The following is a 20,196-nucleotide window of genomic DNA, read 5'->3' as shown; positions in this document are numbered from 1 at the left end:
AACCTTCTCTTTCAATCTCCTTGAAATCTGTCTGCCATTGAACCCTCTACCCTCGTCTACACATTCACATCCACCTGAATCCTCATCCTCACTTCTCCGTCTGACTTACCATCCCCGATCACTGTTCCCCCAGATACTCAAATCAATTTCCTTGTCTGATCTCCTTCCCCTCGAACCTGATATTCATGTATTTTCTCTGCTGGCTGACCCACGTCACCTCAGTGTTCTCCATACTCATTTTCAGCCCATGCTTCTCAAATGCCTCCTTCCACTCCCCCAGGTCTTCCTGCATCTCCCACCCACTCTCCGCCTCAACAGCCAGATAGTCCGCATAGAACATCCTCTCCAGAATACCTTTTGTGTTTATCTTCCTGCTTACCAGCTCCATCACCATGATAAACATGAGTGGGTTGAGAGTTTCCCTGCCTCACAACATTGCTCACACTGAACTCCCCCGACATCCCAAGACCAATGAAAACTCTTCCCTTCGTCCCCTTGTACATCCCTTCAACGAGCCGTCATGTTTCCAATGCCTCCCCCTCGCCAGTCGTGTCCACGGCTCGATTCCCGAGTGTTTCTTCTGGAGTTTAGACGCATTATGCGACCAGCATATTTCAAAGACTGTGATTTAAGGGGGGAGGAGTGTCGTGCTGTGGGCGGGGCGGAGCGAGGCCGCTGTGGGCGGGGCCGAGTGAGGCCTGTGTTGCCGAGAATAAAGATGGTGCTTGATCCTTTCTGCGTGTCTGCATCTTAATAAACAGACATTGCAGTTTATCGTATTCTATTCTTATTAGGATTACATAACGACAGACCAGAAATTCATTAAGAGCAGGATGACATTCATCGATGGTTTATTAATGCATCATTACAAGCGCCCAAAGGTATACAGAATCCATAAAGTATGCGAGGATCCTTAATATTCAAACAGGTGGTCTTGGACCCCACACCGCACTTACAACTGAATGAATACGAGAATCAATTTGACCAGTGAATCACATCATGAATGAGGCTTTTACCAATTAATTACTGTGTCAAGAGGTTGTTACTAACCAAGCGTCCCTATGTGCTGCCCACTCATTGGGATATGTAGGCCGAGACCTCAATGCGTGTGATATCCCTCAAATGGACGTTAAACTGGGCATCCTGAGAATAGCTGGTGGACGTTTGATATACCATATGGTGTCCTTCGTCAAGAGGAGCCAAACTATCACCGGCACCATGAACAAATTCGAAGTTTCTGCATTCAGTGGGGTATCCTGTGACAGAGTGGTGATCCGTCCAGGATTTTAACCCGAGACAAGAAACTGCTTCGACAGAACCGACACTGTACAGAGCATGGTGAACAGACAGACACTGTCAGACATTGGGATATGATGCAGCCAATGGTAATCAAACCCTCGAGCTAGAACAATGAGCAAGTTAGTATGACAAAACAGCTCACTTGAATTGAAACCCAAGGTCACAACTTTATGGATACACTTTCATTAATACAGAAGCTGTTATTATTATTCATCCTGCATCGGAGGGGCGACCTCTCCAGAATTGTGCCCAACATCCTCGGAAACTGCTGCCGCGGATGCCCTATGCATCTGAAGATGCAAAAAAGAGCTCTCTCTCTCTCTCTCTCTCTCTCTCTCTCTCTCTCTCTCTCTCTCTCTCTCTCTGTCTCTGTCTCTGTCTCTGTCTCTGTCTGTCTCTCTGTCTCTCTGTCTCTCTGTCTCTCTCTCTCTCTCCATTATTCCACTATCAGTGGAATAAACTAGGTTGCAGAATAATTTCCGTTGCAAATACCCCACCTTCATGAAAATGTGTCGTTAAAATAAATATATACCTGTAGTCATGAAAGGTGTTCGTGTGTTTTTTGCATCTGTGAAGTACTATTCTTGTTGACGGAACAGAAAAGAGGTGTTGCCTCAGTCTTTTGGCAAATACAAGCATGCTGGGTAGTTTTGATTTTACAACAATCCTTAGAGTAGAAGATTATAACTCAGCCAGAGGACAAAAACATAACGACCTGTTCTTTTCAGAGGAACCTTGGGGTTGCTAAACATCCACAAGCGAGCCATGGCAGCTGGGAAATTGGGCTTACTGTCTGGTCTGGAGGGACAATTCTACAATGCATCGTCCTGCTGTTAACAGGATAAGTTTGCATTTGAATTATTTTCTGCCAGGAATTTAACTAAGACTAGTCAAAGCAATGCAAAGTGTGCTTGCTATCCCTGAGATCAGTCCATTTTTTATACTTACTGTTCAATATAAAAATCATCATTTTCTCCAATCTCCCTCCAGGTCTTCTGGACAGCTGTTCACCACCATCTCAGATTATCCCCCATCCAAAACCATGATCTTTTCTTTCCTCATTAACCCTCCGTAAGCCCATCTCCTACCAAATTTCCTGTTTTTCCTTCCTGAGAGTTTGCTTCCTCCTCTATCCATGTTCTTCAACCTATGCATTCTCCCCTACCCCTCATTCTTCCCCACATGCCTTCTTTGTCCAAGTCTCCCTCTATTTTGTCCCTCATCCCTGCTGTTGCTGTGCTCCCTCTCTTTCTGCTGTTGCTTTTCTTCTGCTATGTCCTGATCCTGATGTTCCAGCTCTTCCATGATCCTAGACTTTGTATACACAAAAAAAACTGTTTCTAACTGATAATACACCACATAACTAGACATACCCACTATGCTATGAAGTCACTGGTAACTTCTTGGAATGTCATATGTTGCGACGGATCTGGAGCTTAAAAACCTACCAACAGATTTAGGATAGGTTTGTGCTGCAAGAGCATCAAACTGCCTTAGAAGCCATGACTGAGAAAAACCAAGCTGCCTTTGATTCCACCTCCAAGATTAGCCCTTAAGATCATTCGGCCGAGTCCGAAGGAAGTAACGTTGAGGCCATATATTCCTGGTATATGAAACACCATGCAACCCATGCCTACAGAAAACGGATTTTTTTGAAACACAGGCCCCATTTTCCATCCAATCATCATGTAACGTTGTTGAAAAAAAATTATCAATGGGTAGCCAGGTACTCTGATGTTGAAATACGTTGTGTGTGTCATTCGCTCAAGCGGTTATGGAGAAAACGAATTTAAAAGCAAATAAAGGCTAAAAAGTGAGGGCCTCGGCCGAGTTTCCACAACATGCTCAAGGATGGTTCTAGGCGCCTGTTTCGAGTTTAACTTCAAGCTGGCCGAGAGAAAAGCATATTTCGCCCAGGCCGCTCTGAGGTGCCTTGCAGTGTTCAGACATGACTTGGATAATTTGGCCGTGATCTTCAACTATCTATTTGAACACGATGGAAATGATTTTGGATGAAATGACATGGGTAGGTTGTCAAGGATGATTCCACGATGCCAAGTACTTTGTATCCCCACATCAATCAGGTCTTCATCAGAAAGGTCACTGAAATGGAAACCAAAAGGTATTTTAAAAAGAGGCAACGTCATCAAAAGTCATCATTAAGACTAAAAAATGTTCACATCTCAATTATTTTCATAACTCGTTGGAAATAATGATCTACCATCATACTAAAATACGCTATTTGTGTCTGTCCGATGAATTTTTGACACCAATACATTCTGTCGTTACTTATCCAATCTCAACCAAACCTGACAGGGTGACGAAGGGTTACATAACATAATGAAGGTTGTAGCGCATTAATTTGCCCCTCTCCACAAGGGCGTTTTCTCTCCCCTCCCGAGCGAGTTTGCCCGCTATTGCTGGCAATGGGGTTGCACATTGAGGTGTATATAAATGTTAAATTAGCTTTATCGTGGCGTATTTCCAAAGAAGATTTATCGTGCCGTTTTTCCAAAGCGCTTTTATTAAAAAAAATTAATGATAATCGCGTATTTTAAATGTTATTACAAAACAATATTAATACTAATAATGTCCCACTTCCCCAAGGCGTTTTTCCTGCAGTATAACTGTTGTTTAAGCAAATATTATTAGTATGACTTCCTGTGGTGGCTGGGCGCTGTATTAGCGTTCTGGCACTTACGCCTTCTTCCGGCCATAGCCATACCGTTTTGTCTGCGACGAACGAAAGAATTGATCGGCTCCATTTGGATGGATAGAGGTAAGCTGAATCTCAATTTATTGTCGAACCTCTTGAAGTAACTTTAGGCAAATTATTGTATTGTGTGGATGCAAAATGTATCGTAGTAGGTTTTGTGTAAATCATATAGCAAGTTCGTTATGCCGCCATAATTAACAGCATGTACTGAATGGCTGTATTTTTCCTTTTCAGTTTTTACGTGAATTAAAGACACTTTTTGAAACCAAGGCGTCTCGTGACCTCTGAGGATTATAGCCGGCGAAGTCGGTGTTGTGAATGAACGCGTACGTATTATGTTGAAAAGCCAGATTTTGCTGGATCCTTTGAGAATTCCAAGCTTTGACACACCAAATCGCTCCATGGAGGCCGCCATCTTGCGGATGCGGAGGTATGCATAAAAAATTGCGAAAAAGTTCAATAGGAGTTTGTTTCACCCGTCTTTGTTTGATTCACAATCTTATGCACCTCTAATTTGTAATTAAAATACTTTAAGACCAACCTCGTTCCCCAGGACCACACGGGCCCTGGTTATCTTCAACGAAAATCGTCACCAAACACCGGAACTAATGAGATTCGAGCATTTGAAAAAATATTTCAAAAAAGCTTATTACCGTTTCGGACGCTGAAAACGGCATCAAATATTCTAAAATTGACGAAGAATTATTTTTTAGAAATCTGGCGGCCGTAGGGGATAGTTTTTCACGGCCGGAAATATCCGAAGTTGAGACGGAATTTACCGAATTAATCAAGGAGATTTTATAAATTTTAATCTCATCCAGAATGCAAATGGTGTCATTTTGAACTAGGTACGGTACCGACTACACCTACCTACTACCAACTACCTAACCTACTGATGCCATAGTGATGGGTAAAATAGTGGCAAGAGGCTTTGGCTTCGCCGGCTCATTGCGGCTTTGCAGTCGGGTACTAGTTGACATAAAGTGTGATAACCACCACATGCAGTGATAACATGTATAAATAGCGTATAGTTATAATGGCTTTTCCGTGGGAGCAACGGCTTCTACAGGAAGTAAAAAATTATACACCACAAACACGTATGATTTGCTTTTTAAACAGTCGCTAATGCTCTTTATATAACACTAAATGAAGAAATTTGGAGGAATCCCGACATCCGTGAAGTAAGGTTTACTTACAGAACTGAGCGAAGATCTACTGTACTCTATATAACCTATAACTATAATGTATGGCCACCAACATGGCCCTTTCTGCCGCTACCGTGGCATTTTTCATCGCAAACTTTTGAAACTCGCTCCTGCTGTTTCATACGAAACTGAAAGGGAGAAGCTCGGGGTGTGCTCATTTACCAAGGAGCTAGCTAGCGCTTGCCAAGCCAGCCGTTCGTTAACGGTTTTGAATGGAGTGCTTGCTCAAATGCTTAAACCACTTGGCGATCTCTTCACAAGAAACTTGGTAAATGAACACACACCCAATGTTCTTGAGACGTGACCATAGATCGACTATAATCTATGTACCCCAAAGAGGAATGACCCTTTCTGCCCCTCCCGTAGTTAGCGGGTGTACTAGTACTATAAAAGTGGATTTGTATTTGTTTGTTTCTTGATTTGTTTATATATGCTTCAAAAACTACTGAACCAAATCCAAAACCAAATTTTGCATGTTGGCTAAGGGTACCTAACGCATGGTTCCGGTTCCTGTCTTTGTCCCATAGCTGAAGGAGTGAGTTCAGAGTGGGGAGAAGACCCAATTCTCTCTATGTAAATGTTTATCTTATAGTGCCACCTCATAGTATCCGGTATTACAAATCATCTTCTCATATAAAGAAAGTTTAAACAACTTGATAATATACATTATGATGATGTCGAAATCTTAGTGAGAATAATTCCAAATTTTCCAAATGTTTTGATCCACTCATTTTAAATGAGGTTCCAACCAAAGCATTGAGCACTGAACTTCACAGGAAAGCAGAAGTGATTTTTGCTTGCGTCAGATATGAGCAGCAAGGATGGTTGATGAAGGTGATGTTAGCTGACTTACATGGAGATGGAAGATGACCTCGGGTAAATGATAGAGTGAATATAGCAGAATGCTTGTGGAGTACAACATGGTGTCTTTTGATTAACTCTTTCAGCAAAGCGACGAGTACTTTTGCAAGTGTTCTATAAATTCCAAATTACAACTGAGTTTGAATACTTTTCCTTGTATACTTAGATTATTAGTTATGGGTACCCTCATAAAAAGGTGAATTTGTTAGGTCGCAGCTGGTCTTGCACTATACATAAGTAATGTGATAGAAAATTTTCAAATCTTCACAAATTCCAGTGATCATAGTATTTCTTTTCTACAAGATCATGGCTCATGAAGAGGAGGGTGACAGATCGTATGAATTAAGTTTGCGGGGAAACCTGGACACAATAAGTAAGGGATTTGTATTGTTATTTCCTGTTGCTGGGAGTGTGGCTGTGCCACTGATGCAGTACCCCTATTACCAGTAATCTGGTCTCATTTTGCTGACCTCGGAAGGATGACAGGCTGAGTCAACCCATCTGTTGTTATCTAACGGCACGACAGGGGCTCAAACTCAAGGCTCTAAGATCTTAAGGCAGCCATCTTAACCGTTAAGCCAACACCAGCCTTAGCAAGGGAATGAGTGAACACACACAGAGACAGAGAGAGAACACTGCGACATGCAAGTAGGACGGTTGGGTTAGCAATAGTTTATGGAGCTGGTAATAAAGGTCACGGGTCAGGATGGTTGGGGGTGACATAAGATGGTGGTGCACTACCTTCTTGAATCCCTGGTGGGAAGAGAGAGATATAACGGCTTCTGGAAGATGGTTCCACATATGGGAGAAGCAAGGAACAAAAAGTTGGGGGTATGCAGTCAGCCTAGTTTTTGGAAGTTTTATCTGAAGGGGTTTACTGGAAGAATGTGCATACCCAAGAGTTGATGGGAAGGATCGGAGGGTTGAGAGAGCAAGTTCAAGAAAGTTAAAGCAATTTTTCTTTTTCTTGCAGTATCAAATGGAAAACTAGTCTTAATGGGGAAATATCTGAATCAGGAGCTGGGCCACACCATCATTTTCCACCACTCTTTTGCCACTGGCCTCCACGTTATGATACGATAGCTTTGTTGCCAATTGAGCAAATTGTGACCGGTCAAGCCGTGTCTACCTGAGATACTGCAGGGATTCCCATCCAGAGTTGAGCAGCATCTTTTCATACTGCGGCAGTCCCAGGGTGGCTAGCCACTGCCTGATGCTGGTTGGTTGATCCTGTGTTGTAATGTCCTGCACCCCGGACACAAATCATTGTCTCCAACCTTTACGCAGATGATTTATCTTTCATGAACCGCCATTAATATATACACTACATTGTCAAAAGTATGCGGACACCCCTTCTAATTCGTGGATTTTGCTGTTTCAGTCACAACCATTGCTGACAGGTATATATAATCAAGCACACAGCCATGCAATCTCCATAGAAAAACATTGGCAGTAGAATGGGCTGTACTGAAGAGCTCAGTTACTTTCAACTTGGCACCGTCATAGGATGCCACCTTTCCAACAAGTCGGTTCGTCAAATTTCTGCCCTGCTAGAGCTGCCCCGGTCAACTATAAGTCCGGTTATTGTGAAGTGGAAATGTCTAGGAGCAACAACAGCTCAGCCGTGAAGTGGTAGGCCACACAAGCTCATAGAACGGGACAGCCGAGTGCTGAAGCACATAAAAAATTGTCTGGCCTTGGTAGCAACACGCACTACCAAGTTCCAAACTGCCTCTGGAAGCAACATCAGCACAACAACTGTTTGTCGGGAGCTTCATTAAATGGGTTTCCATGGCTGAGAAGCTGCACTCAAGCTTAAGATCACCATGCGCAATGCCAAGCTTCGGCTGGAGTGGTGTAAAGCCACCATTGTTCTCTGGAGTGATGAATCACGTTTCAACATCTGGCAGTCCGACGGACGAATCTGGGTTTGGCGGATGCCAGGAGAACGCTACCTGCCCAAATGCATAGTGCAAACTGTAAAGCTTGGTGGAGGAGGAATAATGGTCTGGGGCTGTTTTTCATGGTTCGGGATCAGCCCCTTCGTTCCAGTGAAGGGAAATCTTAACGCTACAGCATACAATGACATTCTAGACGATTGTGTGCTTCCAACCTTGTGGCAACAGTTTGGGGAAGGCCCTTTCCTGTTTCAGCGTGACAATTGTGGGATTTCATTGACTAACCTTGATGTATAAAGGAATAATAAAGGACTTGGTCCATTACTTAACAATTGAGCGGGGCATGCTGGGTAAGAAGGATAAAAGGGAAGAACTATTATTGTTGCTGGGTAGATTTTGTATCATCTGCTTTTCACTGTAAACATATCCTGTTATTGTGGCTATGTGCTTTCTCTTGCTGATGTGGCAGGATGTGGGTTGTCACGTTGGCAGGTTGACATTTACCACACACTTATCTTATGCGGCAGAACATGTCCTTTGGGGTAAACATTAATCCTAAATAAACTCGTGTTGCTTTGAGCATTTTAGAGATTTTCTCACTGGGTATATTGAGCGTTTCTCTCCGTACGCACGTATGTAATAAACAATCCATATTCATTGATACGGTGTTTGTTGTTCTTTGATACGAAGACCATCCCTGACACAATGTCTCCGTGCAAAAGCGAAGTCCTTACAGAAATGGTTTGTTGAGATCGGTGTGGAAGAACTTGACTGGCCTGCACAGAGCCCTGACCTCAACCCCATCGAATACCTTTGGGATGAATTGCAACGCCGACTGTGAGCCAGGCCTAATCGCCCAACATCAGTGCCTGACCTCACGACTGCTTTTGTGGCTGAATGGAAGCAAATCTCCGCAGCAATATTCCAACATCTAGTGGAAGCTTTCCCAGAAGTGGAGGTTGTTATAAGTAGCAAGGGGGGGGGGGGGGGGGGGGACCAACTCCATATTAATGCCCATGATTATGGAATGAGATGTTCGACGAGCACATATGGGTGATGTTCGGGTGTCCACATACTTTTGGCCATGTAGTGTATATGCACAGGAGTATCATCTGCTTTTCACTGTAAACATATATCCTGTTATTGTGGTTATGTGCTTTCTCTTGCTGATGTGGCAGGATGTGGGTTGTCACGTTGGCAGCTTGACATTTAGATTCTCATTCTCGTTCGGGCCGAGTAATACGAATCCCTCCATCAGCCCTCCATAAGCCCATTAAATCTGAACCCGAACAATCCTAACACACTGGTGGAGGATCCAGTATGGTGGTGGACCCGAATAGACAAGGTACAATGTTCCAACATCTAGTGGAAATCCTTCCCAGAAGAGTGGAGGTTGTTATAGTAGCAAAGGGGGGACCAACTCCATATTAATGCCCATGATTTTGGAATGAGATGTTCGATGAGCACATACGGGTGTGAGTTTGAGTGTCCACATACTTTTGGCCATGTTGTATATATGCCTATGTACATACAGCGGGTTGCAAAATCCATGTCCAGTTCCAAATATATTAGGTTACATGTGATAACAAATAAATTGTTACAATATTCAACCAATTTAAGCACTTTATATGGCTTTCCATGAACTCTTAAGTTTATACTGTAGTAACACTTATTATAATGAGAAACAAATCAAATCTGTCTTTATATATATTCAATAATAATCATTGTGACCCACTTTTGCCTTTAAAACTTCCTCAACTCCATTTGGCATTGATTCAATCAGTTCATAATGGATTATGCTTCAGTCAATTTTTCCCAACATTTTTGTAATGCACTTTAGGAGATGTTGGCTTTATTGATAATGATCACCATAGAATGCAGTGTCAATCGGCCTCGTACTTACATCGTCATATTGGCAGAGTCTTTTTCACGCCGATACTGTTCCTCTCACATGCCATGGCTTCTCATACAATATATCGAATTATGTTCAAGTATTTATTCAATTTAGGTGAATATTGAGTTTAGACTTGGGGAGGGTAACAAAAAAATGGTTTCCAGGAGAACACGTGAAACTTAGAGAGGAACAAGCTGAGCGGAGATGGGAGAGGGCAGGAGGAGGAAGACCAAAATAGAGATAATAGAAAAGATGTGAGACTACTAACCTGCTCATGGTGAACAATAAGCAGATCTTACATTTCAGTTGTCTGAGCCAACATTCCAATGGCATAGAGGGCCTTAGATTTCAGGGCCTCGAAAAGGGGTAGGATTGGAAGCAGTAGCACCATTCAACAATGGGGGAGGGGGTCATATTTTATGACACTATGGATGAAGGCTTTGCACACCATTTTAAGCTGAGGATGGCATAGGAAGGGTTTGGCCTTTTGAAGAATTCCGAGGTGGCAGCCAGCTTTGGAGATAGTGTCTACCTAACACAGGTGAGGCCCTAAAGACTGTACCTCCCTCAAAGATTAACCACAAATAAATTTGAGGGATTTGCCTGCTGATCTTAAATTTGTCATCAATGTATATCAAGAACAGCTGGATTGGTCCCACAACACTACCTTGAGGAGCACTGGCCTCTAAAGCTACAGAATATAAGTCAGGTTCACTGTTTTTTCGTTCAAAATTTTTGGAGATTAGCAAAACGATACATTTTTGGAATATTCAGAGCATGAGGAATCCAAAAATTAATGTTGGCATTTGCGTAGACACCTGCATGGCCGCCATAAAATACATAATTTGCGCTATCTCGGCTTCTCGTCAACCTAGAATCTTATTTAAATATGCTAATCCTATGTTTTCTGGGTCAAGAAATCCATTGGTGGGATCATTAGACTTCTAATCCCAACACTTGCTTCACTTTTAGGACTTTCCAGATGTTAGTGATACAAAAAATATTCAGCATATTCCTGAACGGTATAGACCTCGTAGATCCTGTGTATCGAACTTATAGTTCAATCTGATACTAACAAGGCTGCTTTCTTGCTTTATAAACCCCAAACCTATAACTTCAAAGGACTTGCAATATTATGTATTATGTAATGCAGTTATATCACAAATGTAAAGACAATGGTTTTCAATCACCTTTGTTTGTTGCTTTTCTATAATCCTGAGCACTATTTTGAGGCCTTTATTGGATTCCTTGGCCCAGAAAACATAGGATTAGCATATTTCATTAAGTTTCTAGGTTGACTCGAAGCCGAGATCGTGCAAAATATGTATTTTATGGCGGCCATTTTGAAAATCCAAAATGGCGGCCATGCAGGTGTCTGTGCAAATGCCAACATTGATTTTCGGATTCTCCATGCTCTGATGATTCCAAAAATGTACAGGTTTGCTAATCTCCAAAAATTTTGAACGAAATTATATTTGTTAACATAGTGAACCTGACTATAATATTCTGTTCAAAAGCAACCCATGGCTCACAATAGCACAGTAAATATGATAGGCAGTCTAGGAGGGAAAAGAGAATAAAATTTGCTGACAGAATCAAAAGCATGGGAGATGTCCAGTGATAGCACTGACCTCTTGTTTGAGATTGAGGGCATCCATCCATTGCTGACATAACGGAAGCAGCGTGTCCAAGGTGGAATGACCTCGGGAGAAGCCAAATCAAATAACTGACTAAATACAGCATTGGAGTCATCAGCAGGAACCCGAATGGACAAAAATGGAGTCATCATGAGGGTCAGAGATGAGAGAGTATCAGAGAAAAGATGCCGCGAGGTCTGCTGCAATCTTTGATTCAGTTAAATTGATGATGATGGGGATAAGGTTGACTGGTCTGGACATGATGGTCGGCCTATGAATTTGGCTAACATTGGAAATTATTGCTGATTCAGACAGGTGGCCTTTCGAGGCAAGAAGAAGTGGAAAAGAGGCAAGAAGCAGGAGTACACAAGGTAGATGAACTGTTGTTGATTTATGAGGGCACTAATGCTATCAGGATCAGTAGTGATGGGAGTAATCGAGAGCAATTACGAATTTCTCTACCTTTTCAGGAGTGAAGTTCACATGCTGTAGGATATTTTCAGTCAGCTGTATGGTCAGTCCCTGAATCCCTGAAGAAAGGGATGGAACAAGAAGAAGAAGAACCACTCCTTTCATGCCTTCAGAGGCAAAGGGTTGCTGATGCAGTTTTCCATTGGCATGAGGGCACAATCCAGGATGAGTCGCCACTCTGATGCAGGATACGTGAATGGTTTATTCTTTCCAGTAAGCTAGTACTCATTTTGTCGACCTCGGAAGAATGACAAACTGAGTCAACCCACCTGGTGTTATAGAACGGCATGACAGGGGGCTCCTAAGATAAGACTCGGCCATCTTAACTGTTAAGTCAAAACCAGGTTTTACAGGGATTAGAGACGTTGGGTTTAAGGCAATAACCCTTAGTCTGAGAGTTAAGGCAATAAGCCTTGGCTTGAGGAGTGTCCATCATGACCCAATCCTTCAAGAGGGAAGGAACAGATGAGGAGCATTTTCCAGAGACAGACTTGACCAACTGCCACCAAGTTTTGTGGATGGTGAAAGATGAGATTGGACCTCAGTTGGGCCTGGCACTGAATTGTGGCATGTCGGAGGTTGGAAAAACAATGGATGTAAGCTTTGTGGCGAGACTGCAGGTTCTTTTCAACGGGATTGGCTTTCCCAGAGGAAAAGGAAAGCTGCTTTTTGGCAAGGAAACGATATTGGGCAGGATTGATAGAGGCATGAATGTAAAAACTGATGTAGGAGAGAAAGAGTAGTTTGGTGAAAAGTGAGTCCCCATCACTCTGTCTGGCAATGAAGAGATGGTGGACTGCAAGTCAGATCAATCTGCAATGATAAGGAATTTGAAAATACCATGGTGTCGTAATAACTCTCCTACTCTTCACCATGGGATCTTCCACATCCATCAGTTCATACTGTTACACAGGTTTCAGCTCAATGACATTTTGAAGGATGAAACTCAATGCCGTTATCTGCCAGTGAGCGAGGCAACAGTCCAACGGTTTCTCATTGGATCAAGCAGCAAACTCAGAATAAGCTCAAAGGCAAGTGTCCTACGTCTGCACCTTCCTGTCAGCCATGTTCCCCATTTTTGGCCGACTGTTGATAGATATTTCTTTCCCTTTATTAAAAAAATTTAAGTGCAGTATTTCATTGCCCTGAAAAAGAAGCAAAACCTGTTTTTCAAAGCTTCCAAATAAATACCACTTGTTAGCAACAGCCTACTGTAATCTTTCATCACTAGCTTCACTTTATTTTCCACATAATTTCCAATTCTTTATCACTTGAGGTGCTGTGCAGTGATTCATGAGTTGGCAACCAAAAATTGGCATCATTATTAAGAGTTGAGTAATTTAAGGATATGAGCGCATCTTACTAGCTTCCAGGAGAAAGTGTTTCATCTTTTTCTCGCACAAGAAAAACCCGCTGCCTGCAGGGGCAGCCTCGGGAGGAGGGTGGGGGAATAGTGGGGGAGGTGGGGCAAATGCATTTTGTGTCGTGACTCATAATCCCAATTGTTTGCAGCAGGGGCCAGTAAACTACTTGCAATGTGGCACATGTGCACGCAAAAACCGTAAGTCGTCTCTCGCCCTATCTTGATATTTTTCCTTGTGCCTACAGCCTGACCCTGGGTACTACCAACATGTATGCGACGTTTGGTTGGTGAAGATCGGCCCAGCCTTGTTTTTTTTCTTCTATGATTTTCAGATATACATTCACACATACATACATCAAAATGCCTTATTTAATATAGTAGGATAGGATGTTCAGCAAAATTACCCTTCCCAAGTGAAACAGTGGCTAATTATTGCCCAATTATATATTACGGTTGCATTAGCAACAATGACGTTACAAAAAGTGTGAACAATACTTTGCAGTACAGGCAGTCCCAGGGTTACGAACGCCCGACTTACGAACGCCCGTACTTACGTACCGACCTCCGCAAAGGAGGATATGAGCCGATACCGACCACGGACAACCCTCCCATCCACTTTCTGAATAATCCTCTCCAAGAAGTTCTGTCACTCAAGCTTTTGGGTCTCACTATCTGCCATGATCGTTCCTGGGAAAACCACATTTCAAATCTGGCCTCCAAAGCCAGTCGCCGACTGGGCATCCTCCGTCGTGCGAAGTCCTTCCTTGGCACACCTGAGCTCCTCACCACATACAAGGCTTTCATCCGCAGCTCAATGGAATACTGCTCTCCCCTCTGGGCTGGTGCTCCTGCCTCACACCTAGCTCGTCTTCACGCTGTTGAAACCAAAGCATTCAGAATCATTGGAATCTCCCGCGATGAAGCTAACTCCAATGGCCTCTCACTCACTCACCGCAGGCAGGTTGGTGGTCTTTCCGTCTTCTACCGACTCCTCTCTGGCCTTGCCCCCCCCCCAGCTCTCTCTGGGCTCTGTCCCGCAAATATTCCTACAGGTCGCACAAGATCTGCCTGCAATCCTCTTATGGTTAAACTGCCAAAATCAAGACTCTCTGCTCACCTTCACTCCTTCATTCCTCTTTTCTCCCACCTCTGGAACAAACTCCCTCACTCTCTTCAATCCCACTCCACCCTCCAGGACTTTAAAACAGCTGTTCACCACCATCTCTTATCTTCCCCCATCCAAAACCTTGATCTTTTCTACCACCGCTAATTTCACCCCAATTCCACTTTTTTGAAATACCAACTTCTGTCCTGGAAGTCCTTGGTGTCCTTGTGTTTTATACTTCTCCCACCCCCCCACCCCCACCTTCCCACGCCTCCTCCCCCCAAGCCCTCTCCCTCCCACACATCTCCCTGCTCTCAAATGTTGTGTTTGTGTGCTTCCCCACTTCCCCTTCTCTCCCCATCTTGTCTTCCGCTCCCTCTTTTTATATATTTTGTTTGCCTGGTTGATTTGTTTGTGAAGTAAATGTTAGCTCTTTCACGAGCCTCGATTCAGTATACAAAAGCCTAAAGTTTTTTTTCTTTTCTTTCTTTTTTTTTTGTTGTATACAGAATCTAGGCTCGTGAAAGAGCTAACATTTATCACACAGAAAAAAAATCAAACAGACACACATAGTATATAATAATGGGAGTGGTAGACAAGAGAAATGTGAGAAAAGCTCTGTTCAAGCCACCCTTGATGTTTACTTTAAGAAAATTGACCAGCACCAGGTCCATCCTCTCCAGCACCAGGTCCATCCTTTCCAACACCAGACCCATCATCTCGGAGAGATATATCAAGGTATGATCGTTTCAAGGTTTGCAAGACATCAATTGGAACGAGAGTAAGTGTTAACCTTTAATCATTATCTTTTCTTTTCTATCTAAACCCCGCTCTGCTGGCACCCCGCTCTGCTCACCAAACTCTCCTCTTTTGGTATCCATGGAAATCTCCACGCATGGCTGGCGGACTTCCTCTCTAGTCGTAGTCAACGTGTGGCCCTGAATGGGTTTCTCTCATGTCCTCTTCCTGTTCAGGCTGGAGTTCCACAAGGCAGTGTTCTGGGCCCTGTGCTTTTTCTGGTCTTCATCAATGATCTCTCTGACTCTCTTGAAAATCCTCTGTATCTCTTTGCTGATGACTCTACTCTCTGTCGCTCCATTCTTCATCCCTCAGATCGGCAGTCTGCTGCCTCCTCACTCTCTGCAGACCTGGACAAAATCACAGACTGGGCAAACAAGTGGAACATGTCTTTCAATCCTGACAAATCTCACACTCTTACGATGTCTCTCCGAAAAGACCGACTGGACAACCCTCCCATCCACTTTCTGAATAATCCTCTCCAAGAAGTTCTGTCACTCAAGCTTTTGGGTCTCACTATCTGCCATGATCTTTCCTGGGAAAACCACATTTCAAATCTGGCCTCCAAAGCCAGTCGCCGACTGGGCATCCTCCGTCGTGCGAAGTCCTTCCTTGGCACACCTGAGCTCCTCACCACATACAAGGCTTTCATCCGCAGCTCAATGGAATACTGCTCTCCCCTCTGGGCTGGTGCTCCTGCCTCACACCTAGCTCGTCTTCACGCTGTTGAAACCAAAGCGTTCAGAATCATTGGAATCTCCCGCGATGAAGCTAACTCCAAGGGCCTCTCACTCACTCACCGCAGGCAGGTTGGTGGTCTTTCCATCTTCTACCGACTCCTCTCTGGCCTTGCCCCCCCAGCTCTCTCTGGGCTCTGTCCCGCAAATATTCCTACAGGTCGCACAAGATCTGCCTGCAACCCTCTTATGGTCAAACTGCCAAAATCAAGACTCTCTGCTCACCTTCACTCCTTCATTCCTCTCTTCTCCCGCCTCTGGAACAAACTCCCTCACTCTCTTCAATCCCACTCCACCCTCCAGGTCTTTAAAACTGCTGTTCACCACCATCTCTTATCTTCCCCCATCCAAAACCTTGATCTTTTCTACCCCCGCTAATTTCACCCCAATTCCACTTTTCTTAAATACCAACTTCTGTCCTGGAAGTCCTTGGTGTCCTTGTGTTTTATACTTCTCCCTCCACCCCCCCCCCCCCCCTTCCCACGCCTCCTACCCCCAAGCCCTCTCCCTTCCACACATCTCCCTGCTCTCAAATGTTGTGTTTGTGTGCTTCCCCTTCTCTCCCCATCTTGTTTTCCGCTCCCTCTTTTTGTGTGTTTTGTTTGTCTGGTTGATTTGTTTGTGAAGTAAATGTTAGCTCTTTCACGAGCCTCTTCAGTATACAAAAAAAAAAAAAGAAGAAGAAAAAAAAAAAAAAAAAACAGTTTAAGAAATGTTTTTTATACCTATAGATGTTTTAGGTAAAATATATACTATATACTAAGACAAACATTTGACTAATTGACACTAGATGTGAACAGTACGCAACTGTTCCGCCTTACATACAAATTCGACTTACAGACAGACTTAAAAATGGAACTCGTTCCTAACCCGGGGACTGCCTGTATTGCCAAAAATAATATTGTATGGGAAGTCAAAAATAATAAACTTTGATGCCTTGGCCATGTTTTACTCATTTATCCTGCCAAATGGATGGTGTCTCATTTTGCTTCTCACCTGCCCTCCATCCCAATGTCTTGATTTTGGTGGCAGAGGTGGTTCAGCACCATATGGACTTCCCCCTCGATGCACAGGTGGTGGAATAACTGTGGGAGGTACAGGGTGGTTGGGGGAAGTCAGTGCATTGGAGTTGAGTCCTCGGTTAGCTGAAACACCAAGAGCAACGGATCGTGGTGCTGGGCGAGGAGGACGTTGCGGTTGAAATGTGGACTGTGGTTGGAGTTTGGAACTTCGTGGATCATGACCCTGAAACAATCGTATGGCACTGTTCATACTGGATACATGCTCTTGGGGTCCACGCACAGGCCCAATGCCCATTGAAGCTTCTGTGGTGGCAACAGTAGGTGGAGGGTCTGGGCCAGCACGTCGTCCTTTTTGCACATGCTCTCCAACATCTCGCTGACCTCGGATCTCTTTGGTCTCCCGATGACCTCTGACATCTTTTTCTGTTCTGACCTCACATGGACCTCGAGGTTCTTTAAATCTTACCTCTGCCTGACTCCTAACTTCTCCAATCCCTTGACCTCTGGTGTCAAGTTGAACCCAAAATTCTTTCTGATCTTTGACATTGGTCTGCCCTCTACCCCCTTGAACTTTGCCTTCACATGGACTCCTCACATCTTTCTGAGTTTGCAAGTTTCCAGTTGAAGCATACAGTGGATTATCAATTATTTCACCCCACGTGTCAACACTGCTGTCAGCTGCACAACGGATTGATGTAATTGCTGAAGATGGGGGTGAAGGGAGAGGGCCTCTTATGAGCTGTGAAGTAGAGCTTGTTGGTGATGTAGCAAGGCGTTGAGGTGAGGGAGCAGCCAACAATTGATCGGACGGAGACCCAGAGTAAAAGGTTGGTTGATCAGATGGAAGTGACTGTGGTCTAGGGGTGGATGGTAAAAATGATAAAACGATGATAATACTTTCACCAAATAGAATAATCCGGAGATATGTTGTACAGTACAGACATAGGAATTTGATTTTGGTGTTGGAGGAAGAAATCAAATTTTACACTAATTCAAGGAACAAAAAGAGGATTAAACGAAAGTAAAGCCAAGTAGATCAAAATAGAGGGGAAATATCAGGTAAGTGGAAGAAAAATCAAACATGATGGATTGAGATTGCTTTAGGATGGATGGGTTGGAGAGAAAAGAGAGAATGTAGAGCAAGGGCAGACAAAGACACATGTGGACTGAAACAGAAGAACTGAGAATGAAGAGATTATGGCAGACCATTAATGATTAGAATGTTTATGTGAATGATGTGCAGCATACTGAAGATCCACATGGAGTTTCTTCGTCTTGATCGGTGTGTCTTCTTCCTTCTCCACATGGATCCAATCTAAAGGAGGAAAATGGTTTTGTTGAACAATTTTGAAGCTCTTTCAAACTGCTTCTTTCCAAGTATTGGATGGTTTATTTTATCTCAACAATAGGTTTGTTGTTTCTCTAGTTAGGATAGCTTAATGATGGGTAAAGACATCTTAAGACCACAGATCATCTGAGATGGTTCAATAGTAATGAATTTTATTAAATAGCAATGGGCACATCTGCAATCACATGTGACAACATATCAATTGTCTACTTGTACATTGCTTCTTGGCAGCAGCCACTCCACTGTTGGAGACCCTTGGTTTTGCATTGATGCACTGAGTGATCAGAAGCAGGACTTCCTGTTTATGGTTACTCTCACACCAGCAACGGCTGTTGTAATTAATTAGCCCTCTCCTCACAACCACAATTATTGAAACCTCGCTTCCCAACATCATGAGCCGTGTGTTCAGATGGGAATGCCGAGCAAGCCAACTCAACAAAATTCACACGAGTCCCAACTAACCCTAATAGTCCCCCATTTCACTTTTATTTTATTGTTTTGGAACTCTCTGCCCTTTCCGAAACAATGTGGTCTGATGTTTGTGTTGGCGTAAACTTTGGTAAATCCAAGTGAGGATCCATTGCACATTTTGGGTGGTGGCCCATGCATGGTGTTTCTAAATTCTGGAGTCTTTCAAAAAAATTTATTTCTAAATTTTCTAAATTCTGGAGTTTCTAAATTCTGTTCTCTAAATTCTATCTTGGCTACACCAAAATACTCTTTTTTTTCTTTCAATTTACACTTTAATCCACATCAAATGTCCAATATCAGATGTCTGTGATGCGATTTATTTTATAATGGGCCAGCACTATTCTAACTTGTTTCTACGCTGATGGTTTAGCCAATCAAAGGGGTTCATAATGTTAATATTCCACCGCTAACATCTTACCGAAGCACTTTCTCGACGAAACATTTCATCACAAAATGTTCCATGATCCTCACTTGAGGAGGAGTCAAAAGGCCCCAGCCCTCCGCTCCCTACAACCCCCAAAACATGAAAGAATGAGCCCACTCCAAAAATTTGGCACAGGTGTACAATACCTTCCCTATGTAGTTTGCAGATGGTGTCACACTTTTTTTTTCCATAGAGCTGAGCGACTTTCATGATGTCAATATATGAAAAGTGACGACTCTGCCTTTTGAAAAGAGCAAAACGTTTTGACTTCCTTCATAAAACTTCCGTCGCATAGGCCTTTAGTCCACTTGCAAAGTCAGAAAACATAAAATGATTAAAACAGAAAAGTTGAATTATTAATTTTAGTGTGTTCCTTCCATATTATGGTCTTACCTGAACCCAAAACAAACGAGGTGGAACAAACAGCAAATATTTGCAAATATTTAACATTTTAAGATGGGAATGTTCCATTAAATATTTACTGTACTCGTACTTTTTCATTAACAATTTCTACCAGATGATTTATGCTTTCTCGTAGATCTTTCCCCGTGAAACACTTCCATAAAATACCGTATATGCGTGATCGGGTAGGTCTCCTCTCTCCGGATGCCCCGGTAAGAGCCAAACGACCTCGCATGTTCCCCGTCTCCTCCCCATGGTGTGATAGCAACACGGAAAAGGGGCAAGAACCTTCAGCTGCCACGGCACGTAGTGCCACACAGCACTCCCCTGTACCACAGCACCAACACAACGCCCTTGGAATTACCCTGTACATACCTCAAACCCACTATTAAACAGTACATACACATAGCGCTGGGTTTGCAGAGCAGTTTCATACAACACTTCCTGGTAAAAACATGATTTATAGATATGGCTTATATATGTATCATGCTAATTCACCATGTGTGTGTCGTTTCATATTCCTCAACATGAGAAAAGGGTTTCTT

At 43.3% G+C, this 20,196-nt stretch overlaps 1 protein-coding gene across 2 annotated transcripts in view; it reads right to left on the bottom strand.

Annotated features, from left to right (window-relative positions):
• Positions 1 to 834: 834 nt before the first annotated feature.
• Positions 835 to 20,196, bottom strand: part of LOC137432869 (phosphatidylinositol 3,4,5-trisphosphate 5-phosphatase 2A) — a 185,117-nt gene continuing 165,755 nt past the window's right edge. Inside the window, exons 23-27 of one of the 2 annotated variants that reach the window (XM_068125143.2) lie at positions 19,820 to 19,978; positions 18,255 to 18,321; positions 16,981 to 17,863; positions 7,211 to 7,326; positions 835 to 3,402 (exon numbers count right to left, since the gene is read on the bottom strand). In XM_068125143.2, the coding sequence (XP_067981244.2) occupies positions 3,279 to 3,402; positions 7,211 to 7,326; positions 16,981 to 17,863; positions 18,255 to 18,321; positions 19,820 to 19,978 (1,349 nt within the window). In that variant the 3' untranslated portion in view covers positions 835 to 3,278. The remainder of the gene's footprint in view (positions 3,403 to 7,210; positions 7,327 to 16,980; positions 17,864 to 18,254; positions 18,322 to 19,819; positions 19,979 to 20,196) is intronic. The other variant, XM_068125150.2, reaches the window with a different exon arrangement.

Source organism: Myxine glutinosa, chromosome 1 (genome assembly GCF_964187855.1).
Source record: "Myxine glutinosa chromosome 1, kmMyxGlut1.1, whole genome shotgun sequence".
Taxonomy (NCBI): Eukaryota; Metazoa; Chordata; class Myxini; order Myxiniformes; family Myxinidae; genus Myxine; species Myxine glutinosa.
Note: the sequence above shows the minus strand (reverse complement) of the source record. Positions and strands in the feature narration are given on the sequence as shown.